Source organism: Lithobates pipiens, unplaced genomic scaffold (genome assembly GCF_037356315.1).
Source record: "Lithobates pipiens isolate NorthernLeopardFrog02 unplaced genomic scaffold, aLitPip1_a1.2 Scaffold_13, whole genome shotgun sequence".
NCBI classification, from domain to species: domain Eukaryota; kingdom Metazoa; phylum Chordata; class Amphibia; order Anura; family Ranidae; genus Lithobates; species Lithobates pipiens.
In genome coordinates this window covers 114,809,546-114,832,451 of record NW_027507718.1, presented here as the reverse complement: position 1 = coordinate 114,832,451, position 22,906 = coordinate 114,809,546, and the positions used below count along the sequence as shown (strand labels likewise).

Below are 22,906 nucleotides of genomic sequence, written 5' to 3'. Positions count from 1 at the left end.
GAGGGGTCATTTCAGGATTTCAGAGCGGGGGGTCAGTAAATCTTTCATATGTACAGGCCCCCTACTCTCCAGAAAGAATAGTATTGATCGCTCCTGTGTTTATCACTGAAGCATAGTAGGCTGTACGGGGCCCCATGATTTCTAACAGCATCCCTGCCTACAGGTATCCTTATTATATTCACAGATCTATAAAAGGTAATGGTGTCTACATTTTATTCTTGTACCCAGATGCTCTCTTCATTGTGTTAAGGTGTCAAACATCCCTGCATCAGGCTATTGTGCTGTATATTGTGCCATGTTTATTTTTTACCACACAATAAAAAAAAAAATCTATCGAAACCGTAAAGTGTAAGATACTACACCAGCACCAGGTAACATATTTTCATTGTGCCAATGTACCACTTTTAAGCTGTGTAGACAATAAAGTGAACCAGCTGATGTAAGGAATACACTTTTGTAGCATAAGTGTCAAAAGATTAAAAAAAAATTAGAAAAAAAAAAAAAAAAAATCTCAGTTTAGGATTATCCATACAAGAAATTACACTGTCAACTGACAATAAAATTACATTTCATGTCAGGAAAACAGTGAAGGCATTATACATTGTGTCTATCTTTCTTAAGCAAGATGTGAGTCACTATGGATAAATCACCTGACATTCATTGAAGCTAGGACTTCGTATCTTAACATTCCTAATGGACCGATCAAAATCCCTTGTATAGGTATGCCCTAAAAAGTCAACTTGTAAGTCCAAACTATTTACTATAACCACATGCAGTGGAAGGTCTGGTTGGCAATGTCTTTTCTGGGTCTATTGCATTTCTTAATCTTGCGACTATAATCCTATCAATGCTGTAACTCTGGAGCTTTGTTAACTATTAGAACTTATGGCTAGTGTATTGCCTAGTTCATCCATCCTGATCCATTTTTATTGATTTACAAGGCATTTTACATTTAGACCTTTTAATGTGTAATAAAGCCCCCATTGTGATATTAATACATACAACATTAACCGTCAGATACAGAAGTAGCATCTGGTTATGGGAGCCATCTTTGGTGGGACATCTTAAAAGCTGGTTAATTAGCATTTTCAGAAAAAAAGCTTAGCAATAGCAGCTCCCACATTTCTCATAACATAGGTGACTTCAGGGGAACCCAGAAGAGGAGGTATGGGGACGCTCTGTGCAAAGCCTATTCTTTGATTTTAGGTAAAAACAAGACACCCCTTTAGTATCAGTTTAAACATCTTATTTCTAGGTCTACTTGAAAATACATGGAAGCTTTGGAAAAAGTAACTGCTCCATCATGAAATAGAGCATTGTACATATGTTACCTCCATGCATCACCATTACCCAAAATGAAATGCTGTTTTGCATTCACTTTCGTTGATCTTAGATTCATTATTGAAAGATAAAAAATATTGATCTGAATTTGCACCATAAAATGTTTCATACTTTTAAGTTCCATTAAAATGTTTTAGCAAGCTCTCTAGTACTTCAAAAGGAAATACATTGTCAAAAACATTAAGGCAATAAAACATCAGATTAATAAGAGGTATTATACCCTGCTACAAACTGTCAGTTTTCAGTTAACAATACACTACTTTGTTTATTATGACATTATTCGAAGAAAGTCACACATGGATACAGCTATACTACATCCCCTAACAACTTCCTTTATCAGGTGGTTAACTCGCTGTTGCTCCTGGATTCTCCTGGTACTAAAGCCAGTAATGGAAGGTTTGAATCTCAGCCAATTCAGCAGGGTCCGGCCCAGATTCAATTTATGTATGGGCAGGCTGAATGTATCCAAGTTGATCAATCGATTAACTTGGGTAAAACCAGCCTGTCTGATTTCACATGAGATTGATAGGGGCTTATATAGCCACTAGCAGTAATCAATGTGTTCTACTGGCGGTGACAGCTTCCCTCCACTGGGAGAACACAATGGCTCCACGAGGGGGGGGGGGGGTCATACACTCATTAACACCCTACAACTATGAAACCCTACAAGTTTATAGGGGTGGTGTTCCAAAGAAGGCAATTCAGTCATGTCATTGCCATACTGCTGTGTGTGATATGAACTTGCTTTGATTTTTTTTTTGCCTTGTATATAGCAGAGAAAGATATGAACAAAAAGAAAAGGGCGGCTCCGGGTATGTTAACAGATAGAAAAAAAGCTCAATGCCCACTAAAGACAAGTCATATATTGTCAACACTTCTCCAAAAATTTCAAAGGGAGAGAAATTATTTGGAAAGTATCTAAGTTTGTGTGTTTTCATACATACATCTTTGCCATTAAATCAATGGTAAATGACTAAAGTCAAGCAGGCATTCCTGCGGCAGGACATACAGTTTTTTTTCCTGTTGCAATCAATTTCAGCGACCACAGTCACCCGATTAGGTGCAGTCTCCCATCTTGTTTTGACTCGGTGCTGATAATTTTAGGTAACTATGCTGCTAAATGTGTGCAGATACTCTTAGGCCTCACGCACACTGGTTTCTTGTGAACTCTGTTTATCCTGACAGGAGAAAATCAGCGTTCTAAACTCAACTAAGCTGTATTTTTTTATAAATAGTCTAGGTGAGTTTATCAGAGAGTTTGGGAGTTTATTTCATTGGCCAGACTTTCCAATAAACACTGAAGTAGTAAATGTGCCTAGAGTTTATGTGCGTTTATGAGTGGTCAGCTTTCTTTGTGGTCAAAAGAACTGCTTTTGAATGCGATTTTAGGGCATTCCCCATAAACTCTCCTACTAATAAACTGCTAAAAATGTCCATGTGTGCATAGACACATAGGATAACAGAGGGGAGTTTAGGGGCAGTTTAAAAAAAATTAAAAAAATGGCCAAACTCTCAATAACGTGAGTTTAACAGCAGCAGTGTGCATGAGGCCTTAAGATGACTCAGTTTTGCCCCACTAAAAATTTTTTTTAGCTTTCCTTACATTTTTTTGTATGGAAAAGAAAAAAAAAACTGCAATGACAACTCCAAAAGCTAAAAACTTAATTGACACCCTTTTTCAATTTCATGATATAAAAGAAAATCTGCTACTTGTGTTATTGCAATTTATAATCAGTTTGTCGCACACACAGCTTAGGGCTTAGTTTTCATAAAAATGTAACCAATTAAGTGTAGCAACCAGTACACTTCCAGTGACCCACTTTATATTTCCATAAAAACACGACCTTCTAAAAACTCCTCGTCTCCTGCACTAAGCACAATAAAATATAAAAACTAAGTGGCTAAAACAGGTAAACAGCATTTGGCCATTTACAAGTTAAGAACTCAAACATTTAAGATGCATTCAACCATGTAAAGTGCTACTTTGACATTCATGAATCCTTTCTCAAGTAGACTACTTAAATACTACGTATAGTGGCACAAACTTCACATGAACAAACAGAAAGCAAGTAACATATAAAATTATTGACAATTGTATTCTCAATCTATGGTTTCTTTGATTTCCTAAAAAGGGATTTACAATCACTAATTTGTTTGAAATAATTATCTCCTTGTGGTAGAAAATTGAAAAGGGAATGCAAAATTAAATGTCATTTCCTTTCACAAATCTGTGTGGGGTATTTAAGTGGTCGTACAGTACGGTGCATTCTCACAGGTTGCTAGTGCAATGAGCAACCTCCCAGCCAGCCCAAATGCAGCACTTTATTATGTACATATTCCTGAAAAATACACATTCTGTGCATATAATGGGCAGTGCTGGATTCAGTCCAACCAGTCTATGTTCTTTAAACACATTAAGAGATACCACACTGAAGACTGGGCACATGCTTGCATGTATCTACATCCAAGGTAACAATATGTACAAAAGAAATAGGTTAAGATGTCCTGAGCCGATGACCACTATGTATACAAAAGTTATTTTGACTGTATGTATACGTCATCAGGCCACATAGAGACAAAAGGCCAGCAGCGCACAGAATACCCTTCAAATGAAGCCTCACTGCATGCATTTCATACGGTTACATTTCTTGTCATCTGCGACTGCTGCTCTGTGAAAGTCCTGCCTAGGTAGGGCCAGGAGTCTGAGATAGTTAACAGTAATTGTCCTCATAGCACTGTGGTGTTTGTTTAAAGTATACATTACACATGAACATTATCTCCACATAGGCAAGTTTTTACTGCCGGTTCGTGTTCTTCATAAGATTACACCAAAAGAGATGTCATGTCAAAGAGTATTGTTCTTAAATTAAACTTTGCGTAAGAAACGTTTATGATGTTCTGGGCTCAAAAATTTGGCACGGTCAAAGCAACTTAAAATGGACACATTAATAGGACAAACAAAATCGAACAAAACATATTAAAAAGGTAAGAAACCGCTTAAAAGCACACTGGTGACATTTCCTGAAATGCAGTTATGTGCAACATAAGGGTATGATGCAGATTTTCCAGCCTAAGGGTCTTCTACCTCGCTGTGGCCGACTGGACGTGTCCTGGGTAAGACCTTCTTGAGCTTGTAGCTTGCCGCTGCCTTGCAAGAAATGACTGTCCTGATCCTGTGCTTGCCAGTCTGTCCTCTGCAGCTTTTTTATGTAAGGCCATTCCCTGTGAGAGAAAAATAAATCAGCAATGGTATTTAAAATAAAATCTGTACTAATTACTAAGCCTAACAGAAACATTTGGTATAAAGGACCTTCAGAATGAATCTTAGTTTGAGCAAACCTTATTCGAAGTATTAAAGGATAAGTTCACATTTGGGAACCGTTTATATGTCTCTCCCCCCCCCCCCCCCCCCCCCTTTTTAGGTTGGAATGTGTAACATATTTCCACTCCTGCAGGATCTCCCTGAATCGCTGCATCTAGTGACAGTAAGTGGGGGGGGGGGCCTGGGGTAAGAATCATCTTTTCCACCACCCGTCACCATTTAAAAAAAAAACAAAAAACGCTCTGCCTGCCTGCATCATTCATAGTGTTCTGTGAATTTGAAGAGTACAAGTACCAACATCCTTTGTCAGCTTGTAGTTCTCAATGAACTACCATGGCAATGTTAGGCTCTCTATGTAGTTCATAGTCTCATCCTGCCCCTGAGGGTTACCAGCAGACAGATACACTGACAAGGCTGCAGAAGTCCTGCATTGCACCTGCAATCTTGTTATTGTAAAAGCAATGCTTTCCATGCTTCTAGTAAAAAAAAAAAAGAAAGAAAATGAATTGCACATTTTTATACCTGCAAAAAGATATACATTTATTATTTTTTTTAGGGCTGTGGACATTAAAGATTAATTCCTCGAATAATCGATGAATTTTTTTGATCGATCAAATTTCTTTTGATTGGTACTCACCTCTCAGCCGGCTTCCGAGTCTTCAGGGAGCTCCGTCGGAGATCCGGTGACGTCACTGTTCTGATTGAACCTAACGCGTACGGGAGGAGCTACGCATGACTCAGCCGCTGCTGCCCTACGGAACTAACGCGATTGTTGGCTTTACATGCTGTGTTTTTATCATCTTCATGTGAGTAGTTTGTGTTTGAACACAAAAATAAAATCTTATTGAGTGAGCACTTAGATATTTCCTTTCTACCCATGACCTGGCGTCTTTGCTGAGATCTAAGGAGAGGTGAAAGAAGTTTATGGTCCGTGTTAACCTTTTTAATACCCGCTTGCATGACCACCTGTTTGCACAGGGGTTCATGCCATAAAGTGAGAGTGATTAGTTAGACCAGAGGGAGGGATTGTCACGCTACTATGGAAAAAAAAAATTACTTACATCAGCGCTACAGTTTGAATTTAAAACGTATTTGTGTGAACTGTGAAGTTAAGTCATGGATTGTGGAAACGAACTAGTTCGGGTGATTGTATATAGTGTATTTACCACTGACTAATGCAGAGTTTCAATGCAATGAGATCAGCTAAAAGTAGTTGGATCTATATGTATTATAATTAATTTGACATGAGTCGATTAATCGAATAAAAAAAAAAAATCAATTAATTGAACACAAAAATTTTAATCAGTAACAGCCCTATATTTTTTATTTCAATGTATCTTTAATAAAGATTTAATACAAAATACTATAGAGCAGATGAGCAAGAACAAGAGGGAAAAACAATTAGAGAGCCTCACAGGGCAAGTGTGTTTATAGCATCCAGCATACATGGATAGAACTTTAACATAGGTGTTCAAAACATCATCAATACACATCAGATTTTCACATTAGTATTGTGTAGGGAGTACCAGGATGACCAATTTTGCCAAGCGGCATCAAAAGACTTCAGTGAGTCTGACCTGTGTGCCATGAGTTTCTCAAAGGAATAGATTGAATGGACGGTGGTTATGACCTCTGATAAATTAAGTGCTTGGGCTCCCCCCCAGTGCCTGGTGATCGTCAAACAAGCTGCTAGAAAAATGCCAGAAGCCACTCGTCAATGGAGCACAGGGAAATCATCTATACCGAGATTTAGTATCGCCACATTTAATTTTACATTTTTTTTTTTTAAAGGTGAACTTAGCCTTGAAAAAGCTCTGCCTTGTAAGGGTACTAAAACAGTGGCGGTGCATCCATTAAAGGGCACACTGGCACTTCCCCCTCTCTCCAGCCACCTCCTCTGTGATTAATGGATATATTTGTGCATTGGCTACTGCTGACCACCCCCTATTCATGTGTCCGGACCCTTTTCAGACGCCGGGGCGCCTGAATTACAGCGGCAGGGGTGTATTTTTGAAGCACATGATTACAGCCATAGACTACAATAGGCTTCAAAAAATGTGAAGACGGAGCACAAAGCATTGCGCTCGGAATTCACCCAGGTGTGAAACAAAATTGAGTGAATATTCGCTTTTCTAACACTGAACCGCCTCAGGAAGCACGGGTCTGTTACTAGTCACCCGATTGGCTAAAAGGACAGGTGCTGCGATTGGACGCCTATCAGGAAGGGGGGGTGGAGATGATAGAGGACACAGCTTGTCGCTGTCTGACTCACTGCAAGGTCCCACAGCTCGCCACCATCGCCCGTTGCCTGACCCGCCACCGAGATGGGGTAAGTGCCGGGCAGACCACGAGTGGGCGAGGGGGGGTGGGTTGGACGGACAGTGGCAGCAATTGACAGGGCACAGTGACGCTGCAATTGATATTTTTTTGCTGAATTTTTCAGTTTGCCGCCGCCCCCCCACAAAAAAAATTACATTTAGTACATTTAGTACCAGTGGCGCTGGTGCTGAAAAAAGTATAAACGTGCACCAGGATGGGGTAACAATGGAAGTCTAATACAGAAAAAAAGTGGCTTGCATTTGAGATTAGTTTGGTAAGCATTTGAGATGCATTCATTAGGGGTGCACCAAATGGAAATTGTGGTGCCGAAAAAGCAAAAATTATTTTTAAAAACCATGTTTTTTATATATAATTTTATTATATTCCACTTTTCAATTAATATCATCAATTTAAAATGAATATGAATTTATTGTTGGTCATTATTGGCACCTTAAGGCTGGGTTCACACTGCTGCGGGGGGAGATCCGGATGTGATTCGCACCGCAAATCACATCCGATCTCCGTAGCGATGCGAGTACAGCCATACAGATAGTATGGCTGAATTCGCATCGCTCCCGCAGCAAACTCGCACGGGACCCTTTTTTTGGTCCGCAACAGAATCGGATCGCATGGGGGTTCACACCATGCGATCCGATTCCTGTGCGAGTCGGCAGATCGCACTGCGATATGCGGACGGATCTGGGGGTGTCATTAACATATCATTGACACTCCCAGCCGTCCGCATAGGGCAGTGTGAACTGCCGGCGGGAGGTGTGCGATGCGGGAAAACGCCGCGGATTCGCGGCGTTTCCGCATCGCAGCGGTGTGAACCCGGCCTTAGTGCAAAAAAAAATAAAAAAAGTCTGCAGTCTCTAACCATCTATGGTATGCAATCTCTTACTTAACCAGTTCCCGACCGGCGCACGCTGATGTACATCGGCAGAATGGCACGGGCAGGCATATTGGCGTACAGGTACGTCCATTTTTAAGTGCTGCCCTGCCATCGCATGCGGCGCGCTTGCGTGCCGGTCGGGACCCCCGTGAGTCTCACGGGGCGGCTGAACGAGGAGATGCCATTGTAAACAGCATCTCCACGTTCTGCCTAGCAACAAGTGACGCTGATCTCTGCTCCATGTGATTGGAGCAGAGATCAGTGTTCACTAACATAAAGCCCAGTCCCCCACAGTTAGTAACACGCCCCTAGGAACACTTAAACCCTACACTGCCACCCCCTGGTTAACCCCTTCACTGCCAGTGTCATTTACACAGGAATCAATGCATTTGTATAGCACTGATTACTGTATAAATGACAATGGTCCCAAAAATGTGTCTAAAATGTCCGATGTGTCCACCACAATGTCGCAGTCACAATATAAAAAAAATAAATAAATAAATAAATAAATAAATAAATAAAAAAAATCACTGATCGGCTCCATTACTAGTAAAAAAATTTTTTTTTATAAAAATGCCATAAAACTATCCCCTATTTTGTAAACACTATAACTTTTACGCAAACCAATCAATAATCGCTTATTGCGATTTTTTTACCAAAAATATGTAGAAGAATGCGTATCGGCCTAAACTGAGGGGAAAAAAATGTTTATATATATTTTTGGGGGATATTATAACAAAAACTAAAAAATAATGCTTTTTTTCAAAATTGTCGGTCTATTATTTTGTTTGTAGCGCAAAAAATAAAAACCGCAGGGATGATCAAATACCACCAAAAGAAAGCTCCATTTGTGGGGAACAAAAAAAAAAAAGGACGCCAATTTTGTTTGGGAGCCACATCGCACGACCATGCAATTGTCAGTTACAGTGACGCAGTTGCGAAACGCAAAAAGTGGTCTGGTCTTAAGCCAGCAAAATGGTCCGGTCTGAAAGTGGTTAAACACATTGCTAATAGTTAGGGATGCACCGAAATTTCGGCCGCCGAAACATATCGGCCGAAAATGGCCTTTTCGGCATTTTGCCGAAAGAGAATTCTTGCCGATAATGGCGCCGAAAATCGCGCATGCGCAGTAGCGGTGGGAGAAACTTCGGATGACATCACTCGTTCTGTGGGCGGCTTGCACGTTCCTCGCGGATAAGACGCCGCACTCGTAAGCACGTTCCCTGCTGAGACGCTGGCACCTTCCCCGCGGACGCTCCTCGTGCTTGTGAGACGCTGCTGGGACCCGAGAGACGCTGCTGGGACCCGAGACGGCTTCATAGAGGGCTGCACATACTGAAGTACAACAGTGGGCACTGGGCACTGTCCCTCCTGGATGGCTACCATTACTACTATTCGCTGGTGAGCAATGCATTGCCTTTTTGCCTTAAACTGCCAAACAATCCAACTAATTTATTTTACTATACTACTGAAACTGTCATAGCAGTCAAACAACATGTATTACTTTGTGCCTTTTGTGCCATGCAGTATGGTATTAATTAAATGTCTTACAGTACATCGTGATGTAGCAAAAAAAAAAAAAAATGTAAACTGATTTGAAATGGAATGGCATGCTATTTATTCTGTAGTACTAGTATACTATAAAATGTATGCCCTTGTTGTCATTGAATTTGTCATTTGGTATAGTATAGCACACTGACATGACATGATTTATCATTTTTTTAAAACATGACAGACAGTACGCAATATAATATATTATATTTAACAACTATATATATATTATATATTTTATTGTACAACAAGCACATGAAGTTATAGTATTATATTATACTGCAGAATAGCGCCCAAAAAATTAAATATAGCATGAAATTGCAATTGCAATTTGCATGCAAGCAATCCATTCCATTTGCAATGAAATTTAATCAGTGCAATTATATTATCTTTTGGTACAAGTCAGGAGATATACTGCAGTGCAGACATATTAACTACCTTGCATGGCAAGAGCTGCAGCGTTTAAAAAATAATAACAAACTATCACTTTTTTTTTTAAAGCTGCCTCCTGGGGTTTAGCTTTAAAATTAATTTCGTCCTTTTTTTTCTTTTCCCCCTCAGATTTCACTCCCACTATAGATCATTCTATGCTATTATTCTGCGCTACCAGCAAAGGTAGACCATGTCTGCAGTGTGGAAATATTTTAAAGTTTCTGATAAAGACCCCAAATTTGCAATCTGTAGTCTTTGCTCAGCAGAAATTTCAAGAGGGGGGTACAGTGCCAAGGCATTTTTCAACAACAGGTTTGATACACCATCTGAAAACACGACATCCAGTTCAGCATTCAGATTACAAGAAAACAGTGCCACTTCCAAAAAGTGACTCAGGCTCAACACCATCTGTGGCCACGGTCTTTGAAAAGGTTAAAAAATTTGCAAGTGACAGTCCCAAAGCTCGTGCCATAACAGATAAAATTATGGAATTTATTGCATTAGACGACCAGCCATTCTCTGTTGTGGAGGACATTGGATTCCGTAGGCTTATGCAACATATTGAGCCGCGTTACTCACTACCAAGCAGACGCTACTTTGCAGATACCTGTCTACCTGAATTGTTTTGCAGTGTTAGAAAACACATTCAAGTGCTCATGACTACCGACATCATAGCAATCAGTTTTACTACCGACATTTGGAGTTCAGACGTCAGTCCAACGAGCATGCTTAGCCTGACAGCGCAGTGGATAGATGACAAATTTCAATTGCAAAACATCCTACTTAACGCACGTGAGTTTGTTGGATCACATACTGCAGCAGCAATAGCTGACACTTTAAAATCCATGCTTGACACTTGGCACATTGAGAAGTCTAAAGTGCATTTGATTGTACGAGATAATGCGCGGAACATGGCAAAGGCAATGGAGGACAGTGAACTTAAAAGCATACCATGTATGGCACACACGCTGCAATTGGCTGTGAATGAAGGATTGCTGAGTCAGCGCACCATATCTGATATTGTATCAAAAGGAAGAAAAATTGTGGGTCACTTTAACCATTCTCCACTTGCTTATTCCAGATTACAAGCTTTGCAGATACAGTTTGGAATGCCACCGAAACGACTGCAGCAAGATGTAGCCACTCGTTGGAACAGCACCTACTATATGCTGCAAAGTCTTTTTGAGCAAAAGCGTGTTTTAGCTGCATACATTGCAGATTACGAGCTGCCGGCAACACTGAGTGCACATCAGTGGATGTTAGTTGAAAATAGTTTGTCTCTTCTATCTCCATTTGAACAGTTAACAAAAGAAATAAGCTCAACTAATGCTTCCATTTCTGAAGTTATTCCCTTGATTGCCGCACTGAAGCGTCTGCTAGGAAAAGAGATAGAAACAGACCATGGCGTAAAAACGGCTAAAACCACTCTACTGGAGGCTGTTACCAACCGGTTTCAAGACACCGAGTCCAACCCTCTGTACTGCATTGCAACAGTTCTAGATCCTCGATTTAAAGAGCATTATTTTAATGTTGAGAAAAAGCAGCGTGCACGGGAAATGATACAGGCACAAATGGAGGTGGTGGAAGCATCCGGTGAAGGAGTTTTGAGGTGTAGCACAGAGGAAAGTGAGAAGAAACGGTTGCATACAAGTGAAGAGGAACACGCTCCCTCCATATCTGATATGTTTGAAGAAATTTTACATGAATGCACCCCGGTCCATAGCAGTGCAACAACAAGTGCAGCTACCCAACAGCTGGACATTTATTTAGCTGAACAGCCTATCGCCAGAAGTGACAATCCCCTTGTGTACTGGCGCATCAACAAACAACGTTTTCCTTTGCTTGCACAGATTGCACGCAGATATTTATCTGCCCCAAGCACCAGTACAGAGAGTGAGAGACTATTCAGTCTAGCATCTCATATTCTTGACGAGAAGAGAAACCGTCTCTCCTGTGAGAAAGCGGAGCAACTTTTGTTCTTAAAGCTAAATCTGCCACTTATACTGAAATAGATTTATAAATCCGTAGCATAGACCAATTCCTTTACCATGTTGTTGAACATAGTAAATGAATTGGCATTGGACTGTGCTATTTGGACAATTGGAACATACAACATAGTATGACTGACTACCAGTATGTTCCAGTTGTCTAGTTGTGCCATACTGCCATTAGTTGTTTGTTCATTGTAGTAGTTCTACAGTTTTTGCACTTCTTCAATTTAAGAGATCTCCAGTTTTAGTACTGTACACAGTCACACACATCATACATAGTTTGTTGCTGTTGGGCCAAACTATATCTCTCTCTCCCTAAGCTTTCAGCCCGCTGCATGTGCAAAACTGTATGTCCTGTATCTGTGGCTGTCTACATATTCCAGTACTATACACTATACCACACTGTGTTCCAGATATGGGCAGAGACTTCCAGAAACAGACTAGTCTACATTGCTTGCTGTGATTGCCCGAACACCGCTGCTGTAGACCAGACTGTAGACTGTGTTCCAGGATGTCTCTGCTCATACCCGGGGGCCGGAAAACAGTGTGGTCTACTGTATGACTGTGTGTGTAACCCGCAGCTACAAACATACACTTTTATCGCACATGCAGCCGCTGACACCTTAGGGAGAGATAACTGAATTACTACTAGTTCTTCTGGTTTAAGTTGAAAATTAATAAAGTCTAAGACATTAAGTCTTCTTAGACTTAGTCTTAGTCGTTTTATTTTTATATTATTTTATTTCATTTTTTTTATTTATTTTGTTATGGTTCAATGTGCACTGACTGCAGTCTACACTGTAGGATATGCGGTAGTAATTTATCATTTAATTTTGTATTTTATTTGATTTTATGATTTTATCTTCTGTGTCCACTGTCCAATTTATTTGGGTTGCTTTATTAAAGTACTGTTATTTTCCATTACTGGACTATTCTTTTATTCATAAAATTAATGATTCAGTTGAATATGAATACTATAATGAATAATACTATATAAGGCGATTTTATATATCTTTTTTTTTTTTTATATATATAAAAAAAGCCATTTTCGGTTTCGGTGCTGTTTCGGTATCGGTTTCGGTTTTCGGCCTAGTGTATTTTTCATTTTCGGTATCGGTTTCGGCACCAAAAAACCCATTCGGTGCATCCCTGCTAATAGTATTAGCAAAATTTCAATTTGGTGCACCTCAAGGAAACATAATACAGGACATGGGCAGAGACTGCAGACAAGATACAAGAGATCAATGCAGCCTCATCAGGGCCCATCAGATGCAGTCCCCCGTGCCCATGGCAGAAGCAAAGCACAAAAGCTTGTGTACTGCCTACAGAACAAAGATCTGTGACCATACAAAAGCTTAATCGACTAATATGAATTTTATAGGAGGGACGGTTTCTTGAAAAAAAATGTTTCATACACTGTGGAGGCTTCACACTGAATCAAGCCGCTTATAGGTTTAAACTAGCATATACTGCTGAATCGAACACAATGATAGCTGACTTCTTGTATCTAATTTATATAACAGCGAATTCTTCCGCTAACAGAAAAAGTAGCAGCACCTCATAGAATTAAAACAAAGCATCAAATGGCACACACTGGAAGTAGTAGTGCATTAAGGGGCTCATTTAGAAAGCAGTAGTGGCCTAACCATGAAAAGAATTATGCAAAAAACATTCTATAGCACATCACAAACTCTCCGCTGTGCATTTTATGAATAAAAATGAAAATGCAGAAACCGCGTAGGGGTAAACACTGCGGTGTCCCATGGAGAGCGAAAAACAGCATCTGCTCTTCCATACAAATAGGACGGTGCAGCTGTGGCCAAAAGTGCTGAGAACGACACACATATTAATTTTCACAAAGTCTGCTGCTTAAGGCTGGGTTCACACCGCTGCGGGTGAGAGATCCGGATGTGATTCGCACCGCACTGCAGTGCAAATCACATCCGATCTGTCTGTGCGATGCGAGTTAAGCCATACAGATAGTATGGCTGAACTCGCATCGCACCCGCCGCAAACTCGCACAGGACCCTTTTTTTGGTCCGCAGCAGAATCGGATCGCATGGGTGTTCACACCATGCGATCCCATTCCTGTCCGAGATCACACTGCGATATGCGGACTGGTCTGGGGGTGTCATTAAGATTTCATTGACACTCCCAGCAGTCCGCATAGGGCAGTGTGAACTGCCGGCGGGAGGCATGCGATGCGGGAAAACGCCGCGGATTCGCGGCGTTCCCGCATCGCTATGGTGTGAACCTAGCCTTAGTGTTTTTTAGATCTTTTTGTTACTATGGTATACTGAAGTATAATTACAAGTAATAAGTGTCAAAGGCTTTCATTAACAATTACATTAAGCTTATGCAAAGAGTCAATATTTGCAGTGTAAACCCCTCTTTTTCAAGACCTCTGCAATTTGCCCTAGCATGCCATTGATCAACTTCTGGGCCACATCCTGACTGATGGCAGCCCATTCTTGGAGCTGTTTTTTTAGTTCACCCGCCTCTTGAGGATTGACCACAAGTTCTCGATGGGATCAAGGTCTGGGGCGTTTCCAGGCCATGGGCCCAAAATTTCAATGTTTTGTTCCCAAAGCCACTTCATTATCAATTTTGCCCTATGGGAAGGGGCTCCATCAAGCTTGAAAAGGCATTGGTCGTCACCAAACTGTTTCTTGGATGGTTGGGAGAAGTTGCTTTCAGAGGATGTTTTTGTAAGATTCTTTATTCATGGATGTGTTCTTAGGCAAAATTGTGAGTGAGCCCACTCCCAATGCAACCCCACACATGAATGATCTCAGGATGCTTTGTTGGTGGCATGACACAGGACTGATGGTAGCACTCACCCTTTCTTCTCCGAACAAGTTTTTTTCCAGATGCCCCAAACAATCCGAAAGGGGATTCATCAGAGAAAATGACTTTATCCGAGTCCTCAGTCTGATCCCGGCACCTTTTACAGAATATCAGTCTGTCCCTGTTTTTCATGGAGAGAAGTGGCTTCTTCGCTGCCCTTCTTGACATCAGGCCATCCTCCTCACTGTGTGTGTAGATGCATTCACACCTGTCTGCTGCCATTCCTGAGCAAGCTCTGCACTGGTGGTGCCCCAATCCTGCAGCTGAATCAACTGAAGATGGTCCTGGCACTTCCTAGGCTTTCCTGGGTGCTCTGAAGTCTTCTTCACAACAAATGAACTGCTCTTCTTTTAAAGCATAGTTCCACCCAAAAATGAAACTGCCACTGTCCGAGAAGACACCAGGGGCCACTCAGAACAGGCAGCGCGACTCACATATGCGCAGTAGGGAACCAGGCCGTGAAGCCACAAGGCTTCACTTCCTGATTCCCTTAATAGGAATGCCGGCGCCTCCACCTGAAGCCGAGGAACGATTGGGCTTTGGGTGAGGACATTGTGAGCACCTTGGACAGGCAAGTGTCCTTATTTTAAAAGTCAGCAGGTGCAGTATTTGTAGCTGCTGATTTTTTATTTTTAATCAGGCGGAACTCCACTTTAACCACTTAAGGACCAGGCCTCTTTTTCAGACTGGGTGTTTGCATGTTTAAAACTGTTTTTTTTTTTTTGCTAGACAATTACTTAGAAAAAAAACAATATATAATGTTTGGGGGTTCCAACACCCTAGAGAATAAAATGGCGGTCATTGCAATCCTTTTTTTTTCACAGCGTATTTGCGCAGCGGTCTTACAAGCGCACTTTTTTTGGAAAAAATTCACCTTTTGAATAAAAAAAAAGAAGGCAACAGTAAAATTAGCCCACTTTTTTTTATATAGTGAAAGATAATGTTACGCTGAGTAAATTGATACCAAACATGTCATGCTTAACCACTTGCCGACCGCCGCACGACGATGTACGTCCATTTTTTGAAGAGGGATATCTCGGTAACGGCAGCAGCTGCTGCCACAACCGAGATATCCATCGCTTCAGGCGGCGGTCGGCTGTACGATAACGGTGGTCTCCGCGGCGGATTCGCCGCGAGATCACCGCTATCGGCGGCGGGAGAGGTGCCACCCCCCCTCCCGCCGCCCTCCCGCACCTTCCGCCGCTTACCGGAGCCGTCGGTAGCGGCGGAGGCGATCGGGTCCTTCCGTCTGCTGGGCATAGAGACAAGTGAGGCTAAGATGGCCCCCACTCGTCTCTATACCATAGGAGGGTGGAAGCGACGTCAAAACGTCACTTCCGCCCATACCTCTTAAAGGTATATTTTTTTTTTAAATGTCAGATTTTCTTTTTTTTTTTTTTTTTTTTTTGTTGCATTTTAGCCCAAATATGAGATCTGAGGACCTTTTGACCCCAGATCTCATATTTAAGAGGACCTGTCATGCTTTTTTCTATTACAAGGGATGTTTACATTCCTTGTAATAGGAATAAAAGTGATCCATTTTATTTATTTTTTTTAAAAAGTGTAAAAATAAATAAAATAAATTAAAATAAATAAGAAAAATTTTTTTTTTTTTAAACGTAAAAAATACGACGAGCTTGCGCACAGAAGCGAGCGCATACGTGAGTAGCGCCCGCATATGAAAACGGTGGTCAAACCACATATGTGAGGTATCGCCGCGATCGGTAGAGCGAGAGCAATAATTCTAGCCCTAGGCCTCCTCTGTAACGCAAAAAATGCAACCTGTAGAATTTTTTAAATGTCGCTTATGGAGATTTTTGAGGCTAAAAGTTTGACGCCATTCCACGAGCGGGCGCAATTTTGAAGCGTGACATGTTGGGTATCAATTTACTCGGCATACCATTATCTTTCACAGTATAAAAAAAAATTGGGCTAATTTTACTGTTGTCTTATTTTTTTATTCAAAAAAGTGAATTTTTTCCAAAAAAAGTGCGCTTCTAAGACCGCTGCGCAAATACGGTGTGAAAAAAAGTATTTCAATGACCGCCATTTTATTCTCTAGGGTGTTAGAAAAAAAAACAATATAAAATGTTTGGGGGTTCTAAGTAATTTTCTAGCAAAAAAAACTGTTTTAAACATGGAAACACCAAGTCCGAAAAAGAGGCCTGGTCCTTAAGTGGTTAAAACTTGCACCCGCTCGTGGAATGTCGTGAAAATTTTACCCTCAAAAATCTCCATAAGCGACATTTAAAAAATTCTACAGGTTGCATGTTTTGCGTTACAGAGGAGGTCTATGGCTAGAATTATTGTTCTTGCTCTACCAATCGCGGCGATACCTCACATTTGCGGGCACTACTCACGTATGGGTTTGCTTCTGCGCGAGCTCGACGGGGCGGGGCGTTTTAAAACTAAAACATCCCGTGTAATAGAAAAAAGCATGACAGGTCCTCTTAAATGTGAGATCTGGGGTCAAAAAGACCTCAGATCTCATATTTGGACCTAAATGCAATAAAATAAAATTATATTTGAAAAAATGACATTGAAAAAATGTTCCTTTAAGGAGGTATGGGCGGAAGTGACTGGAACAGGTTTTTTTTTTTTTTTATTGATGTTAGATGTATATTTTTATTGCAACCATGTAGCACTTTGAGATCTTTTGATGTAAAGTGCATTATAAATAAAATGTATTATTATTACATGTTCCACCCTAAATGGGTGGAACATGTAACATTTTCCAAAGGTGAACTTATCCCTTAATGATGTAAATATGGTACTAATGGCATTCACACTTATGTGAATGAAAGCATCTATAACTATACAGTAGTGGAATTTTTTTTGCTGGCCAGCCAACTAGAAGCATCCAATGGATTGCGACTGTTTTTGTCTAAGGAACGTATGTATTAAAAGTGTGCCAAGAAGATTTATGGTTTCCTACAGCAACCATTGTTGCTTCAACTTTTTTCATTTCACAAAAATTTTATTGGATACAAAACAATCCAGAAAATACAAAACTGCAAGGAGTACAAAAAGCCGATGACACACCACAATGGCTAAACATTAAAGTAATAATGACATTTGAAAACACATGTCCATGAAGGGTATCGCACAACTTGTAAAAACAGCACAATCACTTCAAGTGCACAAAACAAGTACAGTCATCTAGAATGAGAATGTGGAATGTATTCTGCAGATTGATAGTATAAATCCAATTGCATCAGCCATATGCAAAGAGCCACACTCCTGGTGCCTCTAGGGTGGGGACAAATCACAGAATAAGTTGTCTGAGGAGGAGAGGCTCACAATAGCTCAGCGGGCGAGATTACTCTACTAACATTGCATAGTTAGTACACCCCCACCCCCTCCCCCCCCCCCTTTCGAGCTCTTCCATTTTTTTTTTCGAATAGCGTGTACTAGGCTTTACATTGCAATGTTCTTAGGAAACATGCACTAGTTGTGATCCATATTATCTATTGTAATCATTACTATGCAGCACAGATATAGATAGCAAAACAGAACATTTTTAGTTGCAGCCATCTTTACATTAATCGCAACGAAATAATGCTTACCATGTTATACCATGCACTGACAATCAGTTTCTCCTCCTGATCTCTCTGTGTCTTGGTTTTCTCAAACTCTTTCTAAAATGAATATACAAACATACAAAGAATGTAAAGTAACAACTATTCAACCAAACGTTTAAAACCTAAATTGACAAGCCAATAAAAACCTTAAAAAAATAAAAATAGGATTTTTGACTTGCCTGTGATTTCCTTATCTTGGAGTACAGTCTGACACAGGACTTGTATTTATAGACCATGGGTTATATAAAGCTACCTTCAAATGATTTCACACTGGCAAAAAAATTGCACACACAGGCCACAGAGCACAGCATACAACCCCACCCACCGTATGAGACTCCAGTTCTTCAGAAGGCAATAATGAGTAATCAAGACACAGAGGAGAGGGGCCTCTATCCTGCACTTCAATATAAAGAATCCACAAGCAAGTCATTCCTATTAGCTTCACCGTACAGTCCCATTATTTACTTTCTTTCCACTTGGGATAAACAGCACAAAATGCTAAAAAAAAAAATAAATAAAAAAAAGAGCCAAGGAGCATAAATATAAACATCCAAAAAATAAAAAAAATAAAAGTCTCTTTAAAACTGTTGTGCAAAGAAAGCCTCCGTGCAAAAAAATTAACACATTATATTTAGCACAGAGAAAATAGTTTTTTGCACAACAGTTTTAAAGAGACATTTGTTTTTTTAATTTTTATATTTATGCTCCTTGGATTATATTAATATTATAGATAGATTTTAACATTATTATAGCACTGCACTATATGTATAAATAAAAAAAATAGAACTACCATTATTTTATTCTCAAAGTGTCTGCTTTCAAAAAAATATATAACATGTTTGGGGGGTTTCATGCACTCTCCAGAACTAAAATGATTTTTTAAATGTGTACAAGAAAAAGAAAAAAAAATGAACAAAACACCACAATGAAAAAAGGTTAAAGGGATAAAACAGAGCTAAAAATGTGCATGTATTGCAGAGATGTACTGCATATGTTTTTTCTCTGCATTTCCTTTACATAGTATTTTACTAACCTCTAAAGAATGAAACATTTTGTCCCTTTCTTGCAGCTGATTTTTTAAAGATTGTATCTCTGGTCCTGAGCCCTGATTTTGCTTTGGATCTAATGTGCGAATAACCTGTAGAGAAGGAGGAAATGGGTAGTAGAGCATTTATTTTTTTCCTGGAAAAATTATTATTACTTAAGACCTTCACAATGTACAATAATTCCAAAACTGGCAATAGATTACTCACACTTTTTGCTTTCTCTAGATATTTTTTGTAACGCTCTTCCATTTGTTTCATTTCTTCCTCTTTCTTCCGTAATGCTTCCTGTAGCTCTTCGATTTTCATTGCTTAATTTTTTGGGGGAAAAGAAAAAGAAAAAATTAAGGTAATTAATCTTTTAACATGGTTCATCAATATTTCCAACTACTCAACTAATGCAGATTAAGAATAAACACGGTAGTACAAGGGACACCTTTACAATACAAGATAAGGACTGGGGAAAACAAAGAACAAAGTGTAGTAATGCAAAGCAACCAATCATCTTTCCCTGATATGTTCATTATAGTTGTGCACTTTATATATCCTTTGTGCTGGTTTGCTAAATAGATGTAGTGTTATGCAAAATGTATTGCATAGTGTCTCATACATTGGCTGTTTGACTTTCTGCTGTATGTTGTCCAAGTCTATTTCAAAATGTTAAAGACAAATTTGTACCATGTTAATTTAACACCTACGGAGACAATCAAAACAACTAGATACAGGCAGTCAGTCCCCAAGTTACATCCATCTAACTTACATACGACTCCTACTTACAAAGGGAGACTACAGGAAGTGAGAGGAAATCTACACCTAGGAAGGCCAATTCACGACAGTAAGAGTTATCATGGGAAAAAGGTGTCTCAAACTGAAGCTTTAGCATAAATTCTTGTTACCACAACAACCCAAAATCTTCCAAATCCAATTGTCACAGGGACAGAAAGTGACATGAAATCTTCTAAACAGGGGAACGGAACAGACAGAAAAATAAAGGTCACAGGGATGTTAACCCTTCCCTATGCTATCAAAAACAATGTCAAAATTATTTCTGGCTGTAGTTAAAAAGTAAAAAAATGTACCTGTTCTAACTTACATACAAATTCAACTTAAGAGCAAACCTACAGAACCTAATCTTGTTTGTAACCTGGGGACTGCCCGTATCCTGTTCTTGACACTTTAAACTCACGTTCTAGTTCAAACTCTGCGACATAAGTAAAGCCCTGAAGAAAAATAAAAAAGGTCTGCAGTCACCAGTGATACACCTCCATCCCTATATACATATACAAAAAGAGAGTCGCTGTGGGACTTTAAATGAGGTGGTCACAGTTAGCCACTGAGTAACAAGAGTAATAATAGTATAAATGTTTATTAAAACTAATGTACATACATTGATAATATAACATATTAGCTCAGCCAATGGATTTGCACATAATAAAGAGAATAAATAAAGTTGATACAAACATTACACAATGCAGTATATACAAATGCACGAATCAGAAAACCCGCTGCGCGTTTCGCAAGATCATTGCTCGCTCATCAGGAGTGGATACGGATGAGATGTGTCACAGTGGTAAATGTAAGAACAATGGCAGAAAGCGCCAGAGCAAAACAGCCCAATACTTCCCAATGAACTAAAGCAGAGTTTCCATCGCTGAACCCCCAGATGGATGGCAGCAGCCAGAGTATGGCATGGGAGCTGAGAGGGAGAAGACCGACATGGGTACCCCCAGGGGGATGCCAGGCGGCAGACATGGCATAGGTGAATGGTCCCAATTGTCTCAGTATGTAACTTGATAGACAGCTGTAAACATAGATGTATATGTCTCAATGATTTGCCAAATTTAGTAAGATGAACAAGTTGTATAATGTAATAATATTTTTGTATGAGAACACGTATACTCTAAGATAAGTTTATATGTCAAGCCTTACTAAATAAGCAGAGTAGATAAAAGTTGTACAATTATTTGTATAGAAAGATATGTGGAGTAACCTGATCCAATAATGGAGCAGACATAAATACCATGGGTAAGAAAGTAAATCCTGAAAAAATGTGTTTGTGTCATTTAAAAAACACTGCTTTTCACACAACCTTTTTCCTATTTTCTTACTATAGGGGTTGATTTCCCAGACATTTTTTCAGGATTTACTTTCTTACCCATGGTCTTTATGTCTGCTCCATTATTGGATCAGGTTACTCCACATATCTTTCTATACAAATAGTTATACAACTTTTATCTACTCTGCTTATTTAGTAAGGCTTGACATATATACTTATGTTAGAGTATACGTGCTCTCATACAAAAATATAAAATTATACAACTTGATGTTCATCTTACTAAATTTGGCAAATCATTGAGACATATAGATCTATTTTTACAGCTGATATCTATCAAGTTACATACCGAGACAATTGGGACCATTCACCTATGCCATGTCTGCCACCTGGCATCCCCCCTGGGGGTACCCATGTCCGTCTTCTCCCCCTCAGCTCCTGTGCCATACTCTGGCTGCTGCCGTCCATTTGGGGGTTTTGACGATGGAAACTCTGGTTTCATTCATTGTCAAGTATTGGACCATTTTGCTGTGGCCCATTCTGCCATTGTTCTTACATTTACCACTGCGACACATCTTTTTGTCCATTTAGATACATCTCATCCACCTCCACCCCTGATGAGTGAGCAATGATCTTGCGAAACGCGCGTCGGGTTTTCTGATGGGTGCATTTGTATATACTGCATCGTATAATGTTTGAATCGATTTTACTCTCGTTATTATGTGCAAATCCATTGGCTGAGCTAATATGTTATTATCCATGTATGTACATTTTAATAAACATTTCTACTGTTATTACTCTGGTTACTCGGTGGCTAACCGTGACCACCTCATTTAAAGTCCCAGGGCGACTTTTTTTGTATAAGTAAAGCCCTGTGTCTGCCTTCATGTTGCCTTAAAAATGAAACGTCACCCACAGCTGTTGTTGTAACGTGGCTCCAAATCTTCAATAATTGCACGTTTTTTCTGCAGTTCATTGTTAGCTTCATGAAGCTTCTCCCTGTAAAAAAACAAAAACAAACACACACTTTCAAAAGTTCTATTCAGAAGTATTGTTCAGTAAAACGCAGAAAACTGTACAAAGACATGACTTCTGATAGGATTCTCTATATTTATGAATTATATTTAGGACTAAAGTATTTTTTCCCCCCTTTAATTTTACTCCTTTATAGCCAAATATGAAATACTGAATGTGAATATTTCATACTTAAAAGTAGACAAATACAAGATCTGGGGCCCTGCCCATCATAAATTATGATGCACCTTTACTTCATTTTTTTTGTACAGCATTTTTCTTCTACTAATTTTCATTTTACTAAAAACAGTTCTTAATTACAGGAAAGGGGTCCTAATATATTAGGGTACACTTTAACACCCGAGGACATGTTTGTTCTATGACCTTTAAAGCAGGATATCTGACAGCATTAATGAGCACATCTTAAAGATTCAGAGGAGGGACACCCATCCCTCATTATCTAATGCTAACAGGTATTGCTCTGTCTACAAGTACAGAGCTTTCGCATTAGAATTAGTAT

The 22,906-nt window shown here is 39.7% G+C and overlaps 1 protein-coding gene across 5 annotated transcripts in view; it reads right to left on the bottom strand.

The window, feature by feature from the left end:
* Positions 1 to 22,906, bottom strand: part of HOOK3 (hook microtubule tethering protein 3) — a 121,102-nt gene that overhangs the window by 4,659 nt on the left and 93,537 nt on the right. For 4 of the 5 annotated variants that reach the window (XR_013272186.1, XM_077475413.1, XM_077475414.1 and 1 more), the window contains 5 exons: positions 22,289 to 22,371; positions 19,530 to 19,630; positions 19,310 to 19,414; positions 18,262 to 18,333; positions 4,427 to 4,563 (listed from right to left, as the gene is read on the bottom strand). Coding sequence is in view for 4 of the 5 variants with exons in the window: in XM_077475413.1 (XP_077331539.1) it covers positions 4,427 to 4,563; positions 18,262 to 18,333; positions 19,310 to 19,414; positions 19,530 to 19,630; positions 22,289 to 22,371 (498 nt within the window). In the remaining variant the exon portion in view is untranslated. Of the gene's footprint in view, positions 1 to 3,142; positions 4,564 to 18,261; positions 18,334 to 19,309; positions 19,415 to 19,529; positions 19,631 to 22,288; positions 22,372 to 22,906 lie in introns of those variants that run through there. The other variant, XM_077475416.1, reaches the window with a different exon arrangement.